Consider the following 13844-nt stretch of genomic DNA (forward strand, 5'->3'; position numbering starts at 1 on the left):
GCCACTTACAGGTTATATTGGGCAGCAACAGTATAGTTTCCTTGGCCTTGTGCCCCCTGGGTGGCAGCATGGCTTGCAGACCCCATGTTATGGCCCTGAGGATATACTTGCTCACACTGTGCTAATATGGAAGTTTAAGTGACTGGGAGATAAGTGACTGAGAGATAAGTGACTGGGAGGTGAGTGACTGGGAGGTGAGTGACTGGGAGGTGAGTGACTGGGAGGTAAGTGACTGGGAGGTGAGTGACTGGGAGGTGAGTGACTGGGAGGTAAGTACTTGCTTTGTATAGATGACAAGCGATGTGGAGCTTGTCTGTCCGTCTGTCCGTTTGCATCAACTCCACCAACACTGTCCAGCGCTCCCCTGCAGTGCCAAGCTCCTCCTCTTCATCTGAAGCCACGCCCACACGGACCCGGAATTGTGGGTTAGTGAAAAAGGATCCTGAGTAATATGTAGGTTATAGTTAATTCACCTCCCTTATCTATGTTGTTATTAGTAACACAATAATTATATTATTGCAGCATAATCTGTTGTCACTAAAGGTACAATATGTCACAATATATAGATACATTGGACCTTATTCAGAGGCGGCCGTACGGTCTACGACCGCACGGCCGCCTCGATGTTTGGCCAGTGCGCATGCGCACGAGAGAGCCGGCTCCCTCGTGCGCGTGCGTGAGACCTGCTACGACCGACAGCGCCGGTCGTAGCGGGTCTCTTTCCAAAGGGGGCGAGCTGTTGATGTTGATTGACAGCTCGCCCCGTTTGGAAGGCGGGCCGGAAGGGTGGCAGCCCAAACGGAGGCGTTCCCATGGGAACGCCTACCGTTTGGGGGAGGCCCCACTGACATCATTAGTGATGTCAGTGGAGAGCTTCCGGCTCTGACAGAGCCAGAAGCTCTCCGGGGCTTACGACAAGTGAGACCCTACCCTAGCGTCTCGTCGTAAGCCCCGATGGTCGCGATGGTCTCTGACCATCGTGATCATCACCCGAGCGGACGTTAGAGCTGTGGGTGTAAACCCACAGCCTAACGACCGCAACACAGGTGGGCGGTCAGGATGCAAGTGGCCGCCCAGTTTCTGAGCGACCGCTTGCATCCTCCGACCGCCTCTGAATAAGGTCCTTTGTCTCAGATACTTCAGAATTATTTTTTTTTAAATCTAGGACTGTAAAAAATACAGGAAAAATTAAATATTTATTTGTATATTATTATTTATATTCCCCATTTAATAAGACACCCATTAACCTCTTCTATTCCATGTGTGTGAAATACAGTATTTCATACGTGCCAACTCTCCCTCATTGTCAGGGAGACTCCCCGAAATAGCAGCAATCTCCCTGTCTCCCTGAAGAGTCTACCAATCTCCCTCATTTCACCTTACCCCCATTATGACACTGTTATATAAAAGACAAAACAGAGATATATACATTCAAATAGGATCATTAGTATAATTTCCCTGCATTGGGTATAAGGCACAATGGCCCTCATTCAGAGCCACTCGCTAGCGGCAGTACGCTCGTTCCGAGCGATGTTCGCACATCTGCGCATGCGTACGGATCGTTATACGCATGCGCGAACCAGTCAGTGCGGCCGAAATTCATGTGCTTGCAATATAGCGAGTGCCTGCTATTTTGAGTGACAGAATGAGGCGTATGTGGGTGGTAACAGGGGAAGGTGCTTGAAAATGGGGAGTGGAGATCCGAACGCAGGCGTGCTTAAAGGTCAAAACGGGCGTTTTATGGGTGTGCATAATTAATACAGCAGCGTCATTGACCACGTCACTGGGTTATTTTATAGCCAGAACTGCTCGCAAGATTGTGGTAGCAAAAACCAACCACAAGAATAGCGAGCAGTTCATACGCTGGTCGATGTACTCGATTAATCTAATAAATAGCGGACATGACGTATGGTGCGTGCGGCCAGGGGGCGTTTTTAACAAATAAACGAGCGTATGTTTTGCTCGCTCATTCAGACTTAGAGGTGTGAACAGACTGCAATTTGCGAACTGATCATTTGAATAGCCACCCCTTGTTTTTGAACGAACGACCGCAAATAGCGAACGGCTCTGAATCAGGCCCAATGATCCCTATGGCTACATGCATTTTCTGAGAAGTATCAGTGTGTTCTCATCAACAAGTAGATCTTACTAACGGCTTTGGGGCTCATTTACATGTGAATGTAAATCAGTTTTATGACACGCCCCTCAGATGTAGCAGTACACGCCCACTTTACCGCCACGCTCATAGGTGCTGCCTTCACAATCTCCCTGAAAAGCTTTTTCAAAAGTAGGCAAGTATGATGTGTGATACAGTATTTACATTTATCCTCCTGCAGAGAGCAGCAACATTCGCGATGACATCATTAGTAGTGAGCGCAGGGCCTGATTCAGCAAGGAACGGACGGATGAGACGCACACAATCGGTCAATGGTTCTGCTCTGCGCATGCGTATCCAGTGCGATAGAGGGTGTGTACGCAAGGAGTCCGCAGCCCCAGGGACAAGTGACTGACAGGAAGTGTCGTTTGTGGGTGGTGGCGGCGGAGTGGTCGGGCAAATGCAGGCGCGCCTGTGCGTATTAGGGGCATGCACAAATAAGCCCTTGTGGCAACGGACGCAGCCTGAGGTCTAGTTGCACACAGGAAGTCTCGCTATGTCTGTCGGAGGGTCAGGTCAAACACTATTGTGCGTATGGGTCCGATGGTTCTCGATGTTACCGATGTTTCCGCTGTCTTGCCAGGTATAGAGGACGCCAGTAAAAGGAAGTGGGTGGTATTATGTAGTGCTGGGCGTCAGCTTATTCTGCTGCGATTGCCATGCGTATGCATTCATTAGCATATTCTCGCAGCGCCCGGGAGCCTGCGTCTACGTGTTCCTTGCTGAATCAGGTCCTCACAATTATATAGGGTAGAAGCCGTTTTAGTGTATGGTTATTTGTTAGAGAGTCGGTTATTAACAATCGGAAGATTTGATTTTTGTTAATCTTTATGATTCTTTTTGTGCTTTTTCCAATGATTTTGAAAAGTGTGAAGATAATAAAATCAGTTTCCCCGCGTGTCGTAAATAATTGTGCGGCTGCTGCTGCCACGAATCACCTGATTTCACGGAGATATTAATATAAGCACTCACTCAGTCTGCGACCTCCACCCGCATTAACTCCACTCTCCCAGCGTCCGCGCAGGTGAGTAGCGCTATGATGGGAGGAGTCCAGATCCACTCTGCAGATAACAATCCAGGAGAATAGGCTGCAGAAATCCTCGCAGAGCATCCTACAAGGGAAAGACATATTACATGGATTTATTTGCCCCTATTAATACTCTATATGTAATAATTAAATGGTTTCTACTACAGCGAGCAGTCTACCACATCGATTTTATTATAGCGTGCAGTCTACCACATCGATTTTATTATAGCGTGCAGTCTACCACATGCATTCTATTATAGCGTGCAGTCTACCACATCGATTTTATTATAGCGTGCAGTCTACCACATGCATTCTACTATAGTGTGCAGTCTACCACATCGATTCTACTAAAGTGTGCAGTCTACCACATCGATTCTACTATTGTGTGCAGTCTACCACATAGATTCTATTATAGCATGCAGTCTACCACATCGATTCTACTATAGCGTGCAGTCTACCACATCGATTCTACTATAGCGTGCAGTCTACCACATCGATTTTATTATAGCATGCAGTCTACCACATCGATTCTACTATTGTGTGCAGTCTACCACACCGATTCTATTATAGCATGCAGTCTACCACATCGATTCTACTATAGCGTGCAGTCTACCACATCGATTCTACTATAGCGTGCAGTCTACCACATCGATTTTATTATAGCATGCAGTCTACCACATCGATTTTATTATAGCGTGGAGTCTACCACATCGAATCTACTATAGCGTGCAGTCTACCACATCAATTTTATTATAGCATGCAGTCTACCACATCGATTCTACTATAGCATGCAGTCTACCACATCGATTTTATTATAGTGTGCAGTCTACCACATCGATTTTATTATAGCATGCAGTCTACCACATGCATTCTATTATAGCGTGCAGTCTACCACATCGATTTTATTATAGCGTGCAGTCTACCACATGCATTCTACTATAGTGTGCAGTCTACCACATCGATTCTACTATTGTGTGCAGTCTACCACATCGATTTTATTATAGCATGCAGTCTACCACATCGATTCTACTATAGCGTGCAGTCTACCACATCGATTCTACTATAGCGTGCAGTCCACCACATCGATTTTATTATAGCGTGCAGTCTACCACATCGATTCTATTATAGCATGCAGTCTACCACATTGATTTTATTATAGCGTGGAGTCTACCACATCGAATCTACTATAGCGTGCAGTCTAGCACATCGATTTTATTATAGCGTGCAGTCTGCCACATCGATTCTACTATAGCGTGCAGTCTACCACATCGATTCTACTATTGTGTGCAGTCTAAAACATCGATTCTACTATAGCGTGCAGTCTACCACATCGACTCTACTATAGCGTGCAGCCTACCACATCGATTTTATTATAGTGTGTAGTCTACCACATCGATTATACTATAGTGTGCAGTCTACCACATCGATTTTATTATAGCGTGCAGTCTACCACATCGATTATACTATAGCGTGCAGTCTACCACATCGATTCTACTATAGTGTGCAGTCTACCACATCGATTCTACTATAGCGTGCAGTCTACCACATCGATTCTACTATAGTGTGCAGTCTACCACATTGATTCTACTATAGTGTGCAGTCTACCACATCGATTCTACTATAGTGTGCAGTCTACCACATCGATTTAATTAGAGCGTGCAGTCTACCACATCGATTCTACTATAGCGTGCAGTCTACCACATGGATTCTATTATAGCGTGCAGACTACCACATCGATTATACTATAGAGTGCAGTCTACCACATGGATTCTATTATAGCGTGCAGTCTACCACATGGATTCTATTATAGCGTGCAGTGTACCACATCGATTCTATTATAGCGTGCAGTCTACCACATCAATTCTACTATAGTGTGCAGTATACCACATCGATTCTACTATAGCGTGCAGTCTACCACACCGATTCTACTATAGCGTGACGTCTACCACATGGATTCTATTATAGCGTGCAATCTACCACATCGATTCTATTATAGCGTGCAGTCTACCGCATCGATTCTATTATAGCGTGCAGTCTACCACATCGATTCTACTATAGTGTGCAGTCTACCGCATCATTTCTACTATAGCGTGCAGTCTACCGCAGCATTTCTACTATAGCGTGCAGTCTACCGCATAATTTCTACTATAGCGTGCAGTCTACCATATAATTTCTACCTAAGTGTGCAGTCTACTGCATCATTTCTACTATAGCGTGCAGTCTACTGCATCATTTATACTATAGCGTGCAGTCTACTACATCATTTCTACTATAGCGTGCAGTCTACCATATAATTTCTACCTAAGTGTGCAGTCTACTGCATAATTTCTACTATAGCGTGCAGTCGAGCGCATCATTTCTACTATAGCGTGCAGTCTACCGCATAATTTCTACTATAGCGTGCAGTCTACCATATAATTTCTACCTAAGTGTGCAGTCTACTGCATCATTTCTACTATAGCGTGCAGTCTACTGCATCATTTATACTATAGATTGCAGTCTACTACATCATTTCTACTATAGCGTGCAGTCTACCATATAATTTCTACCTAAGTGTGCAGTCTACTGCATCATTTCTACTATAGCGTGCAGTCGAGCGCATCATTTCTACTATACTGTGCAGTCTACCGCATAATTTCTACTATAGCGTGCAGTCTACCATATAATTTCTACCTAAGTGTGCAGTCTACTGCATAATTTCTACTATAGCGTGCAGTCTATCGCATCATTTCTACTATAGCGTGCAGTCCACCATATAATTTCTACCTAAGTGTGCAGTCTACTGCATAATTTCTACTATAGCGTGTAGTCTACCGCATAATTTCAACCTAAGTGTGCAGTCTACCGCATCATTTCTACTATGGCGTGCAGTCGGCTGCATCATTTCTACTATAGCGTGCAGTCTACCGCATAATTTCTACTATAGTGTGCAGTCTACTGCATCATTTCTACTATATTGTGCAGTCTACCGCATCATTTCTACTATAGCGTGCAGTCTACCGCATCATTTCTACTATAGAGTGCAGTCTAGAGCATCAATTCTACTATAGCGTGCAGTCTACTGCATCATTTCTACTATATTGTGCAATTTACAGCATCGTTTCTACTATAGCGTGCAGTCTCTCGCATCATTTCTACTATAGCGTGCAGTCTACCGCATCATTTCTACTATAGCGTGCAGTCCACTGCATCATTTCTACTATAGCATGCAGTCTAGAGCATCAATTCTACTATAGCGTGCAGTCTAGCGCATCAATTCTATAACAGCGTGCAGTCTAGTGCATCATTTCTACTATAGCGTGCAGTCTACTGCAACATTTCTATTATAGAGTGCAGTCTGCCGCATCATTTCTACTGTAGCATGCAGTCTGCCGCATCATTTCTACTATAGCGTGCAGCCTACCGCATAATTTCTACAATAGCGTGCAGTCTCCCGCATCATTTTTACTATAGCGTGCAGTCTACCGTATCATTTCTACTATAGCGTGCAGTCTACCGCATAATTTCTACTATAGCGTGCAGCCTACCGCATCATTTCTACTATAGCGTGCAGTCTGCCGCATCATTTCTACTATAGCGTGCAGTCTAGCGCATTATTTCTACTAGAGCGTGCAGTCTACCTCATCATTTCTACTATAGCGTGCAGTCTATCGCATCATTTCTACTATAGCGTGCAGTCTCCCGCATCATTTCTACTATAGCGTGCAGTCTACCACATCATTTCTACTATAGCGTGCAGTCTACTGCATCATTTCTACTATAGCGTGCAGTCTACCACATTAATTCTACTATAGCGTGCAGTCTACCGCATAATTTCTACAACAGCGTGCAGTCTACCGCATAATTTCTACTATAGCGTGCAGTCTCCCGCATCATTTCTACTATAGCGTGCTGTCTACCGCATAATTTCTACTTTAGCGTGCAGTCTACCATATCATTTCTACTATAGCGTGCAGTCTCCCACATAATTTCTACTTTAGCGTGCTGTCTACCGCCTAATTTCTACTATAGCGTGCAGTCTCCCGCATCATTTCTACTAAAGCGTGCAGTCTACCTCATCATTTCTACTATAGCGTGCAGTCTAACGCATTATTTCTACTATAGCGTGCAGTCTACCGCATAATTTCTACTATAGCGTGCAGTCTACCGCATCATTTCTACTATGGCCTGCCGTCTCCCACATCATTTCTACTATAGCGTGCAGTCTACCGCATCATTTCTACCTAAGTGCAGTGTACCGCATCATTTCTACTATAGCGTGCAGTCTACTGCATCATTTCTACTATAGCGTGCAGTCTACCGCATAATTTCTACTATAGCATGCAGTCTAACTCATCATTTCTACTATAGCGTGCCGTCTCCCACATCATTTCTACTATAGCGTGCAGTCTCCTACATAATTTCTACTATAGCGTGCAGTCTACCGCATCATTTCTACTATAGTGTGCAGTCTACAGTATCATTTCTACTATAGTGTGCAGTCTACTGCATTATTTCTACTATAGTGTGCAGTCTACCGCATAGATTCTACTATAGCGTGCAGTCTCCCACATCATTTCTACTATAGCGTGCAGTCTATCGCATCATTTCTACTATAGCGTGCAGTCTACCACATTAATTCTACTATAGCATGCAGTCTACCGCATAATTTCTACAACAGCGTGCAGTCTACCGCATAATTTCTACTATAGCGTGCAGTCTCCCGCATCATTTCTACTATAGCGTGCTGTCTACCTCATAATTTCTACTTTAGCGTGCAGTCTACCATATCATTTCTACTATAGCGTGCAGTCTCCCACATAATTTCTACTTTAGCGTGCTGTCTACCGCCTAATTTCTACTATAGCGTGCAGTCTCCCGCATCATTTCTACTAAAGCGTGCAGTCTACCTCATCATTTCTACTATAGCGTGCAGTCTAACGCATTATTTCTACTATAGCGTGCAGTCTACCGCATAATTTCTACTATAGCGTGCAGTCTACCGCATCATTTCTACTATGGCCTGCCGTCTCCCACATCATTTCTACTATAGCGTGCAGTCTACCGCATCATTTCTACCTAAGTGCAGTGTACCGCATCATTTCTACTATAGCGTGCAGTCTACTGCATCATTTCTACTATAGCGTGCAGTCTACCGCATAATTTCTACTATAGCATGCAGTCTAACTCATCATTTCTACTATAGCGTGCCGTCTCCCACATCATTTCTACTATAGCGTGCAGTCTCCTACATAATTTCTACTATAGCGTGCAGTCTACCGCATCATTTCTACTATAGTGTGCAGTCTACAGTATGATTTCTACTATAGCGTGCAGTCTACTGCATCATTTCTACTATAGTGTGCAGTCTACCGCATAGATTCTACTATAGCGTGCAGTCTCCCACATCATTTCTACTATAGCGTGCAGTCTATCGCATCATTTCTACTATAGCGTGCAGTCTACCGCATCATTTCTACTATAGCGTGCAGTCTACTGCATCATTTCTACTATAGCGTGCAGTCTACCGCATCATTTCTACTATAGCGTGCAGTCTGCCACATCATTTCTACTATAGCGTGCAGTCTACCGCATCATTTCTACTATAGCGTGCAACCTACCGCATCATTTCTACTATAGCGTGCAGTCTACCGCATCATTTCTACTATAGCGTGCAGCCTACCGCATAATTTCTACTATAGCGTGCAGTCTGCCGCATCATTTCTACTATAGCGTGCAGTCTACAGCATCATTTCTACTATATGGTGCAGTCTACTGCATCATTTCTACTATAGCGTGCAGTCTACTGCATAGCTTCTACTATAGTGTGCAGTCTACCGCATAATTTCTACTATAGCGTGCAGTCTCCCACATCATTTCTACTATAGCGTGCAGTCTACCGTATCATTTCTACTATAGCGTGCAGTCTACCGCATAATTTCTACAATAGCGTGCAGCCTACCGCATCATATCTACTATAGCGTGCAGTCTGCCGCATCATTTCTACTATAGCGTGCAGTCTAGCGCATTATTTCTTCTATAGCGTGCAGTCTACCTCATAATTTCTACTATAGCGTGCAGTCTATCGCATAATTTCTACTATAGCGTGCAGTCTCCCGCATCATTTCTACTATAGCGTGCAGTCTACCGCATCATTTCTACTATAGCGTGCAGTCTACAGCATCATTTCTACTATAGCGTGCAGTCTACCACGTTAATTCTACTATAGCGTGCAGTCTACCGCATAATTTCTACTATAGCGTGCAGTCTACCGCATCATTTCTACTATGGCGTGCCGTCTCCCACATCATTTCTACTATAGCGTGCAGTCTACCGCATCATTTCTACTATAGCGTGCAGTCTACCGCATAATTTCTACTATAGCGTGCAGCCTACCGCATCATTTCTACTATAGTGTGCAGTCTGCCGCATCATTTCTACTATAGCGTGCAGTCTACCGCATCATTTCTACTATAGCGTGCAGTCTACCGCATCATTTCTACTATAGCGTGCAGACTACCACATAATTTCTACTATAGCATGCAGTCTAACTCATCATTTCTACTATAGCGTGCCATCCCCACATCATTTCTACTATAGCGTGCAGTCTACCACATCATTTCTACTATAGTGTGCAGTCTACCGTATCATTTCTACTATAGCGTGCAGTCTACTGCATCATTTCTACTATAGTGTGCAATCTACCGCATAATTTCTACTATAGCGTGCAGTCTACCGCATCATTTCTACTATAGCGTGCAGTCTACCGCATCATTTCTACTATAGCGTGCAGTCTACCGCATCATTTCTACTATAGCGTGCAGTCTGCAACATCATTTCTACTATAGCGTGCAGTCTACCGCTCATTTCTACTATAGCGTGCAATCTACCGCATCATTTCTACTATAGCGTGCAGTTTACTGCATAATTTCTACTATAGCGTGCAGCCTACCGCATCGTTTCTACTATAGCGTGCAGTCTGCCTCATCATTTCTACTATAGCGTGCAGTCTACAGCATCATTTCTACTATATGGTGCAGTCTACTGCATCATTTCTACTATAGCGTGCAGTCTACTGCATCATTTCTACTATAGTGTGCAGTCTACCGCATAATTTCTACTATAGCGTGCAGTCTCTTACATCATTTCTACTATAGCGTGCAGTCTATCGCATCATTTCTACTATAGCGTGCAGTCTACCGCATCATTTCTACTATAGCGTGCAGTCTACTGCATCATTTCTACTATAGTGTGCAGTCTACCGCATAATTTCTACTATAGCGTGCAGTCTCCCACATCATTTCTACTATAGCGTGCAGTCTACCGCATCATTTCTACTATAGCGTGCAGTCTACCGCATCATTTCTACTATAGCGTGCAGTCTACTGCATCATTTCTACTATAGTGTGCAGTCTACCGCATAATTTCTACTGTAGCGTGCCGTCTCCCACATCATTTCTACTATAGCGTGCAGTCTATCGCATCATTTCTACTATAGCGTGCAGTCTACCATATAATTTCTACCTAAGTGTGCAGTCTACTGCATAATTTCTACTATAGCGTGCAGTCTACCATATAATTTCAAAATAAGTGTGCAGTCTACCGCATAATTTCTACTATAGCGTGCAGTCGACTGCATCATTTCTACTATAGCGTGCTGTCTACCGCATAATTTCTACTATAGCGTGCAGTCTACTGCATCATTTCTACTATATTGTGCAGTTTACCGCATCATTTCTACTATAGCGTGCAGTCTACCGCATCATTTCCACTATAACGTGCAGTCTAGAGCATCAATTCAACTATAACGTGCAGTCTACTGCAACATTTCTACTATATTGTGCAGTTTACCGCATCATTTCTACTATAGCGTGCAGTCCACCGCATCATTTCTACTATAGCATGCAGTCTAGAGCATCAATTCTACTATAGCGTGCAGTCTAGCGCATCAATTTTACTATAGCGTGCAGTTTAGTGCATCATTTCTACTATAGCGTGCAGTCTACCGCATAATTTCTACTATAGAGTGCAGTCTGCCGCATCATTTCTACTATAGCGTGCAGTCTGCCGCATCATTTCTACAATAGCGTGCAGTCTCCCGCATCATTTCTACTATAGCGTGCAGTCTGCCGCATCATTTCTACTATAGCGTGCAGTCTCCCGCATCATTTGTACTGCAGCGTGCAGCCTGCCGCATCATTTCTACAATATCGTGCAGTCTACTGCAGAATTTCTACTATAGCGTGCAGTCTCCCGCATCATTTCTACTATAGCGTGCAGTCTACCATATCATTTCTACTATAGCGTGCAGTCTTCCGCATAATTTCTACTATAGCGTGCAGCCTACCGCATCATTTCTACTATAGCGTGCCGTCTCCCACATCATTTCTACTATAGTGTGCAGTCTAACTCATCATTTCTACTATGGCGTGCAGTCTACCATATCATTTCTACTATAGCGTGCAGTCTCCTACATAATTTCTACTATAGCGTGCAGTCTACCGCATCATTACTACTATAGTGTGCAGTCTACCGCATCATTTCTACTATAGCGTGCAGTCTACCGCATGATTTCTACTATAGCGTGCAGTCTACTGTATCATTTCTACTATAGTGTGCAGTCTACCGCATAATTTCTACTATAGCGTGCAGTCTCGCACATCATTTCTACTATAGCGTGCAGTCTACTGCATCATTTCTACTTTAGTGTGCAGTCTACCGCATAATTTCTACTGTAGCGTGCCGTCTCCCACATCATTTCTACTATAGCGTGCAATCTATCGCATCATTTCTACTATAGCGTGCAGTCTACCGCATAATTTAAACCTAAGTGTGCAGTCTACCGCATAATTTCTACTATAGCGTGCAGTCGACTGCATCATTTCTACTATAGCGTGCAGTCTACCGCATAATTTCTACTATAGCGTGCAGTCTACTGCATCATTTCTACTATATTGTGCAGTTTACCGCATCATTTCTACTATAGCGTGCAGTCTACCGAATCATTTTCACTATAGCGTGCAGTCTAGAGCATCAATTCAACTATAGCGTGCAGTCTACTGCATCATTTCTACTATATTGTGCAGTTTACCGCATCATTTGTACTATAGCGTGCAGTCCACCGCATCATTTCTACTATAGCATGCAGTCTAGAGCATCAATTCTACTATAGTGTGCAGTCTACCGTATCATTTCTACTATAGCGTGCAGTCTACTGCATCATTTCTACTATAGTGTGCAGTCTACCGCATAATTTCTACTATAGCGTGCAGTCTCCCACATCATTTCTACTATAGCGTGCAGTCTATCGCATCATTTCTACTATAGCGAGCAGTCTACCGCATCATTTCTACTATAGAGTGCAGTCTACCGCATCATTTCTACTATAGCGTGCAGTCTCTCGCATCATTTCTACTATAGCGTGCAGTCTACCGCATCATTTCTACTATAGCGTGCAGTCCACTGCATCATTTCTACTATAGCATGCAGTCTAGAGCATCAATTCTACTATAGCGTGCAGTCTAGCGCATCAATTCTATAATAGCGTGCAGTCTAGTGCATCATTTCTACTATAGCGTGCAGTCTACTGCAACATTTCTACTATAGAGTGCAGTCTGCCGCATCATTTTTACTATAGCGTGCAGTCTACCGTATCATTTCTACTATAGCGTGCAGTCTATCGCATAATTTCTACTATAGCGTGCAGCCTACCGCATCATTTCTACTATAGCGTGCAGTCTGCCGCATCATTTCTACTATAGCGTGCAGTCTAGCGCATTATTTCTACTATAGCGTGCAGTCTACCTCATCATTTCTACTATAGCGTGCAGTCTATCGCATCATTTCTACTATAGCGTGCAGTCTCCCGCATCATTTCTACTATAGCGTGCAGTCTACCACATCATTTCTACTATAGCGTGCAGTCTACTGCATCATTTCTACTATAGCGTGCAGTCTACCACATTAATTCTACTATAGCGTGCAGTCTACCGCATAATTTCTACAACAGCGTGCAGTCTACCGCATAATTTCTACTATAGCGTGCAGTCTCCCGCATCATTTCTACTATAGCGTGCTGTCTACCGCATAATTTCTACTTTAGCGTGCAGTCTACCGCATAATTTCTACTATAGCGTGCAGTCTACCGTATCATTTCTACTATAGCGTGTAGTCTCCCACATAATTTCTACTTTAGCGTGCTGTCTACCGCCTAATTTCTACTATAGCGTGCAGTCTCCCGCATCATTTCTACTATAGCGTGCAGTCTACCGCATAATTTCTACTATAGCGTGCAGTCTACCGCATCATTTCTACTAGGGCGTGCCGTCTCCCACATCATTTCCACTATAGCGTGCAGTCAACCGCATCATTTCTACCTAAGTGCAGTGTACCGCATCATTTCTACTATAGCGTGCAGTCTACTGCATCATTTCTACTATAGCGTGCAGTCTACCGCATAATTTCTACTATAGCATGCAGTCTAACTCATCATTTCTACTATAGCGTGCCGTCTCCCACATCATTTCTACTATAGCGTGCAGTCTCCTACATAATTTCTACTATAGCGTGCAGTCTACCGCATCATTTCTACTATAGTGTGCAGTCTACCGTATCATTTCTACTATAGCGTGCAGTCTACTGCATCATTTCTACTATAGTGTGCAGTCTACCACATAGATTCTA

General features: G+C 43.8%; 1 protein-coding gene across 2 annotated transcripts in view; it reads right to left on the reverse strand.

The window, feature by feature from the left end:
* LOC148442504 (calpain-1 catalytic subunit-like) overlaps positions 1-13844 on the reverse strand; it is a 193876-nt gene that overhangs the window by 90958 nt on the left and 89074 nt on the right. For both annotated transcript variants that reach the window (XM_088463878.1, XM_088463879.1), the window contains exons 10-11: positions 3128-3267; positions 282-442 (exon numbers count right to left, since the gene is read on the reverse strand). In XM_088463878.1, the coding sequence (XP_088320004.1) occupies positions 282-442; positions 3128-3267 (301 nt within the window). The remainder of the gene's footprint in view (positions 1-281; positions 443-3127; positions 3268-13844) is intronic.

This window comes from Taudactylus pleione, unplaced genomic scaffold (genome assembly GCF_031769625.1).
Source record: "Taudactylus pleione unplaced genomic scaffold, aTauple2 ptg001487l, whole genome shotgun sequence".
NCBI classification, from domain to species: domain Eukaryota; kingdom Metazoa; phylum Chordata; class Amphibia; order Anura; family Myobatrachidae; genus Taudactylus; species Taudactylus pleione.